This window comes from Ambystoma mexicanum, unplaced genomic scaffold, assembly GCF_040938575.1.
Source record: "Ambystoma mexicanum isolate Mex_15411 unplaced genomic scaffold, UKY_AmexF1_1 Mex_scaf79, whole genome shotgun sequence".
NCBI lineage: Eukaryota > Metazoa > Chordata > Amphibia > Caudata > Ambystomatidae > Ambystoma > Ambystoma mexicanum.
The window spans coordinates 893511-908507 of NW_027182498.1; the positions used below are offsets into that span (position 1 = coordinate 893511).

General features: G+C 42.4%; 1 protein-coding gene across 2 annotated transcripts in view; it reads right to left on the minus strand.

Moving 5' to 3' along the window:
- LOC138562838 (RING finger protein 37-like) overlaps positions 1–14997 on the minus strand; it is a 270284-nt gene that overhangs the window by 247246 nt on the left and 8041 nt on the right. The window contains exon 2 of one of the 2 annotated variants that reach the window (XM_069642810.1): positions 7531–10476. The exons of the other annotated variant lie outside the window; for it this stretch is intronic. Within the exon in view, the coding sequence (XP_069498911.1) occupies positions 7959–10439 (2481 nt within the window). The 5' untranslated portion in view covers positions 10440–10476 and the 3' untranslated portion in view covers positions 7531–7958. Of the gene's footprint in view, positions 1–7530; positions 10477–14997 lie in introns of those variants that run through there. 2 annotated transcript variants of the gene reach the window in all.

Here is a 14997-nt window from a genome sequence, read left to right on the forward strand (position 1 = left end):
TTCATTGTAAACTATATTTCATTTTGTTGGGGAAGATGCATCATATTGACAAGTCAACACTTTTGAAAATGTACATGATCACATGATCAAACGCTTTAGATGGCAAACCTAGTTCTGTAACCTGCAGGTTGCATACATCTTGCAAGTGGTGCTCAACCGATGAGCGAGTCCATACTCCTTGACATTCTAAATGATCACTTCTAAATTATCACCCAGTTGCTTTATAGCAGGTACCCTGAAAATGAGATGACCACAAACTACAATATTCCATCTAGTTTGTTTGGTACTCTGCCTGCCATGCAATCCACTCTGCTTAGTCTTTATTTCCTCTTACATAATGAATACACAATGCGAACTAGATGCTTACACAAAGTAGTGATCAATAGTTCCATCCAATCTTTACATCTACAGATGTATTGCAATACCAAATGTTAGGCAAGCCTGTATACAGTACACTTAGGGTGCACTAAAACAACCCTGACCTCCTGGCAATAGCAACCCAACCTTTGGTAGAAGTTTGTACAGGTTGGTAGTGTGGACGAGTAGCCAGGCTTATCTCAAGAGGGGTCAATGTGAGCTGTAGTGGAGTTACAGAGATTCACAGTGACAAGTATTTAAGCAAACACTTGCACACAGGGTTTCTTGATAAAACAATTATTAATCTATTTACCAGTCAGTTAATGTAAGCCTTCTTCAGAAGGGAGCACTGTAAAACGCCACACAAATATACTTCAAAACTATACACTCTCTTAAATTCAGAATCAGTAAATACCCATTTGGGATGGCATACAACAGAGACCTACACCCACAGGCAACTTCAATAGTTATGATGCTGTTGACATTACTGTATTACTGTTGGTATTCAGAATTGGTTTAAGAGCAAGTCAAAGGAAAAGGTTATTAGAGCAAACAAGATGCAACAATTATTCTTAAGCAGGCAAATACTTTCAGATCCCTCCTCCCCCAATAAGAGTCCTTCAGTGAAACAGTTGAAAAGTCTTTGCACAATGTTTTAAGGATGAATCAATGTAGGGCCACAAGCTGTTAGTCTTGTGAGTAGTAGAAGATGCAAGCAACTCTACAGCAAGAGGTAAGTTCTTAGACGTTGTACAGTACCTTTAAAATGAAGAAAAGATGTAGCAGATGATTACTGTACCTGGGACTTGGTCATGGAGACAAGAGGGAGGACGTCGGGTGACTCCTGCACTGCACTGGGACGGTCAAAACTTGCAACCAGCAAACTTACTTTCAGTGGCTGTTCAGCGTTTCAGCTCCTCGCGTCTACCGCAAATAGCAACACCACAGTTCCTAGCTATCGAGATGGACTTCCTTGCTTCTGGGGTCCCGCACTCTGTTGAGGTTCTCAGTCTCGGTCAGTCCTGCTTCCCCGGAGTCCGGAGGATTTTCCTGGAGCTCTTGGTAAACTTAAAAGCAACGCACACAATCTGGTGTTCCTCTCCCTGGCTACATGGTTTCCAGCAGCAACTCTGTGGAAATTCAACAAACTCCGAGAAGGATGTCCAGGTGGCTTACTTTGGAGTTGATTGGTCCCACCAACTCAAGGGGAGAAGTCGCCTTAGCAGGGGCTTCTCCCTCGATGTAAACTTGGCGTTTCAGCACAGCAGCAGGGATACACCGAGCAAACCAACGGTCCAGGAGTTGCAGCAGACGTCCTCTTTAAGTTCTTCTTCGGTTCCTTCATCCAGTGGTCGACTCTGCCTTCCAAGCCAAAAGACTTGCCTTTTATTCAGTTCCCTCCCTTTCATTCCAGCCTAGCTGTCAGTCCTTGCCGGACATCAGCCGGCCAATCCTCACAGAGTGCATTTGGGTCTCCTAGAAGACTTAGCACAGGGCGTTTAGGGCACCTCCCTCACTTCCTGCCTACCCCAGACACCCTGGAGCCAGAGGCGGGCTTCACTCGTGAATCCTGCCAAAGACGAAACAAACAGAGGGTCCAAACCTGGTTTGGCGCGCAGAGTAAATCTCAAGAAGGACCTTTCCACAAAGAAATGGCGAAAAAAGAAGACCGTGGCCATTTTGACAAAAATGGCACCCTAAGGTGCTTTACTGCAGCCGTGAATGCAGCCCGCTGTAAATGCACATCACGGTAGTTAAAACGAAACCACTGCCACCAGCCATTCAGTGAGGAAAGGGTAACATAAAAATGTTACATGAGAAGCTAGACAAAAGGGGATACTAGGTAACCCATCCAGCACCCTATTGTAAGGGTTCCATGTCATTTCATCGCCTGCCTTTTCATCCCCAGGCTTTCAAACGTGCACATTCCATCGAATGTGCTCATCGTTTTTTTCTTTTTTTGGGGGTGGGGGTTCTCCCTCAAGCCCCCCCTCCCACACATTTTTTGCCATTGCCCACCCGCCCAAATCCTTATGTGCCCTTTCCCATCCCCCCTAAAAAATTCGATGAGCACATTCGATGGAATCTGCACTTTGAAAAGCCTGGGGATGAAAAGGCAGGCGATGAAAGGACGTCGTACCATTGTAAGATAGTGTGTGCGGGGTCTAGAAAGTTACAAATGCAAGTAAAGTCAATTTCACTTTACTGCTCTGGGAAACAGTAGTTTATCCCAGAGAAGGCATTTAAACCTTGGCAAATCTGAAAGACTTCCTGTGCCACTGCACCGAAGGTGCTCTGTGACACAATGTAAAAGATTATGCCTATGGAGTTTGTCAGGCTCCGTTATAATGTTGCAGAAAATAAACAAATCTAATGTTCGATATGTGTTCAATTCTGCAATGACTGTGTAATTCATATACCATCCTGTTTTTGTTGCAGTAAATAAATGTTTTTCACGTTTAATCCATATTACAATATTCAAAGTGCCTGCAGGGTCATGCCACGCCGATTGCGACCTCTCGCACCAAAACATCCTTGCGCAGAGACGTCCCTGTGCCCAACTGGTTGTGTCTAACTGGGCATGCCCAAACAGGACATGCAACGAAATGGTCGTGCCATAACGGCGTGCGCTTAAATGGATGTGCCGCAATGACCTGTCTCGGGCTCAAAGACCCTTATTTTATGGCCAGTCTCTTGGTGACTGTCGTGATACATCGCAACTAACCACATTTAAACATCACAGAAAAGGGTACAAAATTACCAACTGCAGGAATATGCCCAGGTACTTTCTGCACCCATGGCAAAAATCAAAAGCTAGCAACCATGAATATATGCACAGTACTGCTTTGCTTCAAAGTGAGGAAGGGGCCAGCCCCATCAGGCCATGTTGCTCTTAGTGGTCTTATAACTTTGCGTCAATTATTAGGCACCATTGCCTGAGGGGGCTGGCTGTTTCCTCACTTTGAAGCTAAGCATGGTCGGTCTTGGTTACTGCATGGATGGGAGACCCAGTTCACCAGTGATTTAACACCCCTGATGTCACTGTAAAAATATCTATTTCTTTTATTATGCATAAAAGAATGCAGGCGTTGAGAACGCCCAATGTTTTTAGTTAATGCCCTGTGCCATTAAATTATTTGGCGAGGATCATACACTTTGGTTAAGCAGCGTGCTATAAGCCTCTTGTTTTAGGCCTGTCTACTGGTGACTGATGTCATACATCGCACAACCCCAATTTACCACATTTAAGCATCACGTAAAAGGGAAAAAAAATGGCCAGCTGCAGAAATAGCAGATTATTGGGTACTGGATTAAGGTAAAGGTTTAGTGAAAACTGTTAGTTGTATCTACCAGCAGCTGTTGAAATTCCTACGCCCAGTTATTACTTGACACACATTCCAGTCTGAGCAGAAGGTACACGTAGAAGAGTAAGAATTTCTAGATGAGTGATGGCCAGGCCCCCATGAAACACAGACGACTACAATAAACCCCATGCGTTGCAGAGATGCTTTTGCCTGGACACAAGTAGTGTATGTGCCCTTTAAGTGGTCTAGTTACCACCATAGACAAAGCTTTGCAGATGTAGGGAAGACTTGATATTGGATGATAGTTACTAAATTTCTGGTGGACTTTCGTCAAGAGCAGTGCGATGTTTTGCCTTTCACTAGTATAGGGAGGAATTGCTTCCTGTAGGCTGTTAGGCAAGGATCCTCCGACAGGTTTGATGCTTCAATTTGGTGAGCCAATTCTATAATCACCTTCCAGTGGTTTGAATGATGTGATGTGGCCTGTAGGAGAGACGGTGTGGAGGAGGGATATGGCAAAGCTTCAGGGTTGTTTATGCAGGTCTCTTAGATCACTGGCATTTTGTTATTACAAATTTATTTTTAAAAACACATCTTTGCACATTAGTTGTTATTGGGCATTTCTGGATTGGTCAGATCAGACATTTTTAGTTGAGCATTAAATTATGAACGACACTTACACCACCGTTCCAGTTTTCAACATCTAGATGCTCTTGGGTTTAGCACGCTTCTACAAATGTAAAAATAAACATACATACGTTTACCGGATCAAAGGCCTGTTTCATCCCTGGAATGGGAACCCAAAGAACGGAGTCTGCAATTATTTGGATTTTGCAGGTCAACGTTTGCAGGTGCCGACAAAGCTCAACATTTTCACCCATCTAAAACAGAATAGCAGGGAACAATTGGCAGAAAGCAAGATGTCTGGCTGCAAGGGAATGTAGGTAGAAAGCGTGGGAGCCATCAGCAGAGAGGATAGCTATGAAGAAACACTAGAGGCAGAGAGAGGTGGTTCAGAAATGGGGGATCCTCCCCAATAGTAGTGAGTAGGCCAAAATACTTGATTAACACAAGTATGACTAACTTGACTCCTACATTATTGGTTCACTGTGTCAAGTAACTTTTGGAGAGTGGAGAATCTTTGTCAGTTTGAAAGATTACAAATAATTTGATTTTCTTTTAAGCAAGCATAAGTGTAGAGCTGCTGTGAATGTCATGTGTTGCTGCAGATTCTTAAGTCTTAGACCCGAGTTTTGGGATGCTCATCCCACTTCTAAGTGTAACCCCTCTCAAGCCCACCAGCCCAGACTGGCATTCCTGACCTGTCCCGATTCCACACCGGCTACACACGTGAGCCAAGAATGTATTAATTGCCAATTCAGTACATAAATGTTGCTACACATTGTATCCTTGGGGTTGTATGGAGAAAAGAAAAGGCAGCTTAACCACTGATGAAATAGAAAGATCTGGCAAATGAAGCTGCAAATACTGAAGAGGATGTCGATTGCCTTTAATTATTGCCTCCATGATTTTCAGGGCTCTCAAAATCTACCAGCCCACTCGCAAGGAGAGGTTATGAAGGGCGAGTACCATGTGCATTGTACCTGACCTTGCTGGCAAGTCTAAGGGATGTTTGAACTTTTTTTTTGACATTTACAGAAAACAATCTTTGTTTTCAGTAAATGACCAATACAAATGTTTTACTGTGCATAGCTGGCCTTTGGATGGTGGCATTGCACAAAGTGTGAAGTGTGCTGTGGTGCCATGCACCATTTTACTAAACATACTAGTAATTATTTGATCAGCCATCACCGTGGGGTGAGTACATTTCTCTTAGGTAGAGAGACTGTAAAGTACGGAACTCACCCTGCAGGTCTAGTGGGAATTTTAACAATGTGCGATGCTTGAAGAGGACTATTGTAGTGCTCCAACAGTAACCTTTTCCCAAATCCATTTTAGACTTAGCTAGCAAGTTTGCTGACTTGCAGACCAATGCACACCAGACTCACATGGTTTCCAGTGTCACTCAGCAGAATGGAGAAGCATAAGCTTCACTGGAATGGTAAACGGCATCTCAGCATTATTCCCCACTGCTAAAGCCCACAACGTGCCTTCAGATAGAGACCAACATCTGCAGGAATTTACTTCTCTCATTTAGGTTTGTTCCTGGGCAGATCTTGCAAGTGTAGTGATGCCAGGAAGAAGAGCGGGTAACTTGGTGCCCAAAGAAGCAGCAGGGGTGGAACAGGAGGGTTAGTGGGGGAGGGGTGCTTGTGGAAAAGAAAGATGGGACAGGGATAAAACATGTTTCCAAAGCTCAACCCTCCACCAATCCCCAACTTACACACTCTGCCAGGCTTTCGAGATAGTCGGGTCTTCCCTGCATGGAAGGGCAAAACACCTTAACCGTTTCTGACTCGGATACTGTAGCAAGGGACCTACATCCGGATATACACATGCAAAAATATACCAGTGATGCCTTGATACTTCATCCCCAATTGTGTATTCATTTGAAAAACACACTACCTGCTTGAACAGTGGATAGTGCGATACAGGACAAACTACTGTCTCTCAATTTCTTTGTTCTCTTATATCCCACAAACGATGCACCCGATAGAAACAGGTCATGCGCTGGCAGAAACGGATATCTAAAAAGTGAAAAGGCTCGACCAATCAGTTGGTCATTTAGTCTGGTTGGTGGCATAGACCCCATAACCAGATATGATCCAACGGGTAGGTCATAAGCATCCTTCTTTCTGACTTATCAGCATTGTATAATGCAGAGCCAATTGCTAAGGCTGGAGGCACTATTAAGCAGGCTGGTAAGCCAATTCAACCCAAAGGCACTTTGCTGGACATATCAAGCCCACAACCCCACTTCAATGAACATATTTCACTTGTACTACCTTCTTTTCCTTCAGTAAACACTTCTGTATATACAAGTCAGGCAAATTAGGTTTGCCTTGGTGTACTTTTGGAAGTGTCCTCTTTAATAAATGCAGATAGAATGAAAGTGGTCCTTCAAGTTTACCGATTCTGAAATAATTGGAATATTCAGTATTTCAATTCACAAGTGCAACAAATTTTGATTTAAAAAGCATGGTTCAAAATGTCATTTAGTTATTCTATCAAATTAAAAAACGTATTTTCAGATGCAACAACATAAGCGGCTGACTGATGAAATTAGCAGCGAGCACAGTAAAAGACAAATTAGCTTTAAAATTAAGAATCATGATTTTGCATTAGGAAAGCGCATATTCGTTCCGGACCGGATGGGAACATCTGCTACATATTTCTGGTCTTTGCTGGGGTTAGAAAAAAATCTCAAATATACAAATATAATGGGGCTTCATTCCTCTCACTTTCAAGCACTGTAATAACCCTTTCTATATATATATATATATATATATACACACACATATACATATACATACATACACACATATATTTCATTATTATTTTAAAGGTTCTACATTTATTTAACTCAGAACAAAGAGGCCAGTGCAGGCTGAACCCATAATAGAGGAGCAGTTAGCGCAACGATTGGTTAACTCGAGAGCCGTTCTTCTAAATGGAGTGCTAAAAGCTACCCAACCTATGGCTGCACATTTTCCTCCATTGTTTAACATATGTGAGCCACATGTTTGCAGAACAGGCCAGCAACAACATACAAATACAAGGTGGGCTGATGGTCCTCTGCATTTTCAACAAAGATGTGCGTCAGCCATTGTGTATTGTTCTTTGAATATTAATCTAGTATTCAGCCATATCACTCTACAAACCCAAATCCCATCACCCACCAAGGTATTCAAATAACCCACCACACCACTCGATACAGAAAAAGTATACCCATCTTCTGCATAAAATACAGGTTTAGAGAAGTCTTTTATGAATCAGTCTTTAAGACAAGTAGCATGCCATTGAAATCCTGCATTAGAACAACAAAATGTACATTATAGCTCTGCAGTCATGCAGCAATTCGTTTAAACCAAACTGCTGAAAACCATACTGCAAGTACGTCACTTGGGTTACTCAACTCAAAAATAATTTACAAAGTTACATTTGTAATAGTGTTGATTATATACAAATAGCTTCGTTGGATTCAATCAATTTTACAATATATATAGCATAGCTTTCACACATCAAGGACAACCAGAGCAGCAAGTTTGTAATCCTGAAAGCAGGAACCAAGTATGCAATATCTACAAAAATTCAAGTGCACTGATAACAAATATTACTCAAGTAAACGAACAAACAAGGCAGGTTTAAGAACACAAAAGTACAGTCGACAACGTTTTAATCAAAAGACCCAAACACTTTATGGTGTAGATATGCCAATTTTTCAGAACGAGTTCGTCTGAGGAGGGGACCCCATTCCCAGAATGGCAGTTCAATTACTACATACCCCAAACGGCGAAGCTGCCGTCTTTTCAAACTATGAAGTCCTAGCAGGTGTTTGGAAGCATAAGCGTAGTGGTTCCTATTTGACACCTGAATTGCCAACTTCAGAATCTCTGGCTGTGCATCAGGTAGAGCAACAGGTTTCTCTGCAGGGGAACTGGACTCAGTCAAAATAGTAAGCAGGCCATCAGTGAGTGGCACGCCATCTGTAAAAGTAGAAACATTGTTCAAACTGTGAGGTGTTGGGCAGGTGGCATTCTCCTTAACCTCAACATCCTCCAACTTTGGTAGATGTTCGTTGTTTGACACATGAACACACGCATCACGTTTACCATTTAAAAGTTGGGACATCAAGTTATCAGTTAGATAAACACCAACAGCTTTAATTTTTTGCTCGTGCATTGAAACAGTTGACTCTCCTTTATTAAAAGGCAATGCTTGCCCATTAATGTTCAGATGAATCTCCAGATCATTTGACCTGGTGTGAGGCAAGATCATGTGGTTTTTAACATACTGAGGCCCACCCAACATGGCCCCAAGTAAGGCGGCAGCCTCTACCACTTCCACCTTCGTACAGAGTTCCTTACTTGCAAAATCCCAAAGCATTTCTGAAACCTCCTCCTGAAGTTGAGGTTTCATACGATTGCCAGTGTATTTTGGACATTCAATTCCCACACTACCATCAAGAGTGAAGAGATCTTTTTTAAGCTCAAAACGGCTTCCTTGAGTGGCCAGCTTGACAAACTTGTCACTGAGAGCAAAGTCTATAAGGTCAAAAGGAAACTGATGAGCAAATGCCAAAGCCAATAAACAAGTGAGTAAATGCTCTGGGAACTTTTCAAACTCGTCCCTCATGTTGCGCATTTGGTTGGTTAGGCTGGAGTAAAACAGCCTGGCATTTGGTGGCTCATAATTCAAAGCTCCAAATGACCACAGAAATTTGGCAAGGTCTTTGCTTCTACAGTAGACTACCCTGGAAGGTATAGTTTCAGCTACGGCATTCAAAATGCCTTCATCAAGATAATGCAAGGCGGCACATGCCAGTGAGATATGCATGACTCCTTGAGTCCCTATAGTAGGAATACGCTGGGGAACAATTTGCCCAAGTCTTTTTAAGAACTGTACATGGTCAACATGAGTAAAACGAAACATTTTAAGTACATTTACTAATGCATAATTACTAATTTCTTCCATTGAAATGGAAACCTTGTCACCAATCTTCTGCATGACATGCTCAGAAAGTCCGCTGTGAGATTTAAAAAACCCTAAACAAATGGCACCAGTCTCTTCTAGGTTCATGGAATCTATATACTTCAGAACCAAGGATTCCAGCTTCTCCATCAAATCCTGTGGTGCTTTCCTTCCTTCACCAATTATATAAACTAGCTGAACAAGTTGTGTCAAGGAAAGATCTTTCCAGTGTAAATTAAAGTAACTGAATAAGAGATCTAGGTAACGAGGCACAATACGACCCAAACAACGCCACACATCAGCTACTAACAAAAGTTGAACTATTTTCATTTCCCACACACGGCGGCACAATTCTGCTTCATATACATTTAGCATAGAGTGAGTTGGTGGAATACCTAAACTAACAAATGCCTTAAGAACAGTAATAATTTCAGAAATGCTAAATGAACGGACACCATCAACACTGTATCGACAAAGCATTGCAAATCTAGTGTCTACCCTCACAAGTGGCAACTGGTCCACCGGTAAACAGCTTAGTTTACCAAAATAAAAAGCAAGCGTTTCCGGCGATAGACTACTTTTCAGAATGGATACATTTTTTAAAATGTGCTCCCCTTCTTCCATGGTAGTAAATGTCTGTGCTTCAAAGCAATCGCTACAAAGAGAACCATAGTCAGCCCTTTGTTTCTGAAATGCCCTTGGGTCCTCCTTTGTGTTAAAGGACTCCACATCTGACTGTTCCAGTTCTTGGTTCTTTCCTGGATGCACGGTTTGAATTAAACTTGAATCGCAATGAACTGGTTTAGAAAAAGCCAATTCCAAAAGTGTGTTTCTCGTACTGGACAAACTCCGAGAACAAGTAATGCTGTATGTATTCTGAATTTGCTTGCCACTAGTGCTGGAGTAGGGATTCTCGACAAAATCATCTTCTGAATCTTCAGATAAACAATAGGAATGTTTTTTTGTTCCTGCATATGCAGATGGATTGTACAGCACTCTGTATTCCAAAGAGTGAAGCATCACTGTGGAATTCACCTTGTGTTTACTACAGTTCTGTTCATGATCGCGGTCTGAATGCTCACATCTTTCCTCGGGTACTTGTTTCTTTGTGCATCTGGTCGCAACTGAAAATGTAGCTGCTCTGCAGGCTCTTCCTGGAAATCTTCGGCATATCACAGTTGCCATGGATCACAAGTTAGACGATGAGAAATGGACCTGGGCACTGAAAAAAGGGTAGATTGAGAATGAGTGCTTCCCTTCCTTCATGACCTTACATATTCTACAAGCTAGCAGTGAAAACCAGCTTTGACTCCAAGCTGTCAAAGTAAGCTAGCCTAACAATAAGCCAACAACAGCAGAATGAACAAAGAAATATGTATGAAGCAAACCTATTTGGTCAGGAGATACCTTTACAAATGGAAAATTAATTTGTGGACTAAAAGTAGCAAGTGACCCATATAAGGATGAGAATCAATAAGTGTCGTTCTAGACAATATATACTGTGACGAACCTCAAAAAGGTCACTACACCAGAGACAAGGTCACCACATCTGAGACTAGTTTTCATTAACTATTGCACACAGTCCGTTTCAAAGAAGGTGCAATATGTAACTATTGCAGCAAACAGTTCCGTTAGCAAAGATCTCCCAAAATTCTTGGTAGGACTGGCAGTGGCATCATGTCTTCCTTCTACTAATAGTGTATTACTGATACATACGTTACAGAAAATACGTAAACACTGTCAATGATTGTAGCGTTCCAAGGCATTTTCAATGTATGCTAATCATGAATAAAATTGGCAACATTCCTCAACTATATTAAACCTTCAACGCTTTATGAGTGTTAAATTATGCGACTGCATAAGATGAGGAATCTTAGGGCTCTGTGCACAGCACACACTACATTTGAAACCAATGCCCAGAAATCGAGGTGTTGCTGAAGGATGCTATCCAACAAGGGCATGGACCCTACAGCACTATGCCCCCCCCCGTACTCTCTCTCTAGATACCAAGGACAGTCCCCAAACAACATTTCCAAACACTAGGCTAATCTTCAACCTTGTATACCCACAAGCAAGACGCCAGAAAGGAAAAGTCCTAAAGCAGCTTTTCAAATGTCTGGACTAAAATGACTTTCTCCGCCAGCCATCAAATACAAAATTGGCAAGAAAGACACAACCGAAAATTATTTAATACAAGAAAGCTTTTTTGGCAGGAGTCATGGTTTACATGTAGTGCCAAAGCCTTGTAGATTGACTAGTGACCTAAAACATTAATGAACTCCTCTTTGCACTGGAGCATGACTAAGCAGCAGACTTAATCGCGCTCAGTCTGCGTCCTACAATGCGTTAGAGCAAAATAACTAAATCACTTGCAATAATGGAGAAGGATAAGAAAAAGGTCCTGTAATGTTACTGGTTAATTTTGATCATTCAAAAATAGTATATGCTTGCAAATGTCCACAGCGAAAAGAAAAACAACCAATTCCACACGGATTCACTAGTGCCATGGCATCTTCAACAGCTGCATGGTGCCGCCTGGTACAAGATTTGTCTGAATGGCAGGTTCAACTACAAATCTACAGTTTCTGGTGTAGATGAACGGAGTTTCAGGGGCTTCAAGATTGTCTTACTAGAATTAGAAACAGGAGGCATACTCATCACTATTTAACAGTCCCAAAACTGAAGGGATTATTTTCTGAGCCAAGAAACGAAACCCTTAGAATCTTCTCTATCTCCCCATGTTTTAGTCACTTGCCATTTGGGAACTTGAATGGCAAGAACCGTACCTTTTATTTTGGCAAGAATATGATCCTGGGCCTGTGGGTCAACTTTGTGTATAGTAGTAATTTTCTCCAACTAAGATAAAAGTATCATGCTTTAACTCTCGAACAAAGCTTTTGTTGTAGGCGCCCCTACCACCTCAAGATGGGTTACTCTAATCTATAGATGTTTCCCAAAGAACCCATGATTTGGCTGTTGGCTTGATGTAGATATTGCATAATCATCATGATTCAGCTGCTAGAGCTGAATGATACATCTTTACATTGGTGGGTCCAAGTCCAAAAAAAAGAAACACGCGAGGAACCAGATGGTATCCACTACTTTACAGGCAGTGACCTCCTCCCATATAGCCAGGGGACGACGGCCACTATGGTCTAGAGGTGTTAGCAGGCATAGATCCAGATTATAGGGGTGACATAAAAATATTAGTTCAAAACAGTGGGAAGGTGGTATATCAGGTAAAGGCAGGAGAAAGCAGAGCTCAGGTAATCCTCGAGAGAGCGCTACTTCCCAAATGACAAGAAATTAAACATTCTGACAAAGCTGAAAGGGGAAGCAAAGGTTTTGGAGAGGCAGACGTAGAAACCCTTATACCTTAGGAGGTACTACCACCTTAAACCCATGGGGAGGAGGCCCAAGCCATTCCTGATCTGTCGTTCCTTCAGGTGTTGCCTGAAGAGGACGACAGACTTTTTGTTCCCTAGGCTGGACTGCTATATAGAGATGCTGGTCCTAATGGTACTCCCTGGTCACAGATAATGGTACCTAAAAAGCTACAAAAAGAATGGTCTTGGAGACGCTCAATCCCAAATGACAGGAGGCACTTGGGAACAGCTAAAACCCAGGCACAAATATGAACTCTGTTCTACTGGCCAGGGATTTACGCCAAAATAATAATCTGTGTGCTTACTTGTGCCATATGCCATGAAACCAGTTAGCAGATGCCCCCTCCAGCCCCATTACAACCCTTACCAATCACCGATATACCCTTTTCACGTTTTGGCATGAACATAATTGGGCCCCTTCAAACATCGAAATTGGAGTAGCGATACACGTTGGTAATATCGAATTATGCAACTCGTTACCACGAAGCATTTCCACTACATAATAAGATTCTTAAACACTTGATCCCATTTTTCTCATCAGTTGGGTTCTCAAGGAAATATTAACGGATCATAGAACTACCTTTATGAGTCAGCTAATGTTAGAGGTGAAGGACATTCTGTACATAAAAACTCTCAAAACTTCCATTTATCACCTACAAACTGATGTGGTGGTGGAATGACTCAATAAGACCTTGAAACACACCCTGAAGAAGTTAGTTGAGGCGGATGGCAAAAACTGGGATATCATGACACCTTAAGTCTTTTTTGTTGTCCGAAAGTCCTCAACAGAATTCTCTCCCTTTGAACTATTATATTGTGGAGAGAGACAGGATGTCCTTGACATGTTATGGAGAGTTTGGAAGAACGAGAAAAAGCAACCTTGCCCCTTTCCCAAACGGCCCAACAATTAAGAGCGCACAGGTAGGGTAAGAACAATAGTCCAACCCACATGGTCATGGCACAGGAAAGGCACAGGAAAATCAGAAATCTTACCATGATAAGAAAGCCTTGCTCAGATTCTTTTCCATTGGACAAAAGGTCCTTGTTCTCCTTCCGTCATCTGAGAATTAGATGATGTCCAAACGGCATGGTCCGTATGAGGTAATAAGAGCAAACCGGGCCGCATCGGGTGTCCCAACCCGACCGAAAAATTAAGACGCATATACCACATAAATCTGCTCAAGGAGTCGAGAAAATAGAGTTGTGAATACTAAAGTAGTGTTAACCGGCCCATTAGCTGAAGAATCTAATGATTCTAAGTTCAATTCCTGCTGGCCTGCCCCAGAAACAGAGAGATGACTTGTTGGATTTTCTACAGCAATTCACAGATGTTTTCATGGCTGAGCCACGCATGAAGACTCCAAGATTGCGAGACTTAAGCAAAGGGCCAAAATGGTCAAGCAGAAAGGAGATAAGAGGGTAAAGTCAGACCTACAGTTTTTGAAGAGTGCAGCACAAGGAAGCGGAGAGCCATCCAGTGACGAATTGTAGGGAGACAGTTCATATTCCATTACGAGATCACAGCATTGAAGGATGGAAAGGAGAACAAAGTTAGAATCAACAGAAAAAAAGGAGATAACGAAAATCAAAGTATGAGAAGTCTTTCTAGGACAGAGGTATAGAGAGAGTGAAGAGCAGAGATCTAAGGACTGATCCTTGGTGGATGCCGACAGGGAGACGCGTGGGCATGTTTATTATAAAGAATCGCCCTTCCAGTTAGGCGGTGACCCAGGCGAGACAATTTCTGAAACCCAAGGTTGTGAGGAGTAGTCAGCAGGACGGGAAAGTTACATGCATGGGGGCTGTCTTGGTAGAGTGTTCATTAGGGATACCAGATCGAAGTCAGATCCACTATCCTCATGGTACTCCGTGACCTGGTTGAAGAGCCCCATTCAAATACCTTTGAATAACGGGACGGAGGCAAACTGGGCTATAGTTTACTGGAATGTTTAGGTCATCAGGGGGTTTCTTCAATGTTTCTGAGACAGTTGCACATTCAAGAAGGCAGGGAAGAATCCAGCACATAGATAGGTTAAAGAGCACAAAGAGATAAGTAAAAGTGATTGAAACCATGTCTTTGACCATTTCAGGAGCGAAACGTTTTATAAGAGCGCAAGATTGGCTGGCGCTACAATGGATTAGTGCTAATTCAATATGGCGAGTTAGGGAAGAAGTATTCAAGAGTAGAAGAGGTAGGGGGAGATGGTGGCCAGAAGGATGGAGAGAGGAGGGTTGAGAGTGTCGTGAATTTTAGAGAAAAGGTAGAGAGCAAATTCAGAAAGGGAGGAAACAAGGGATATTGGTCTGGGAGGTGTGAGCAAAGTTTATGAAAGGTGAGGATTTGGCAGTCCAGTGCA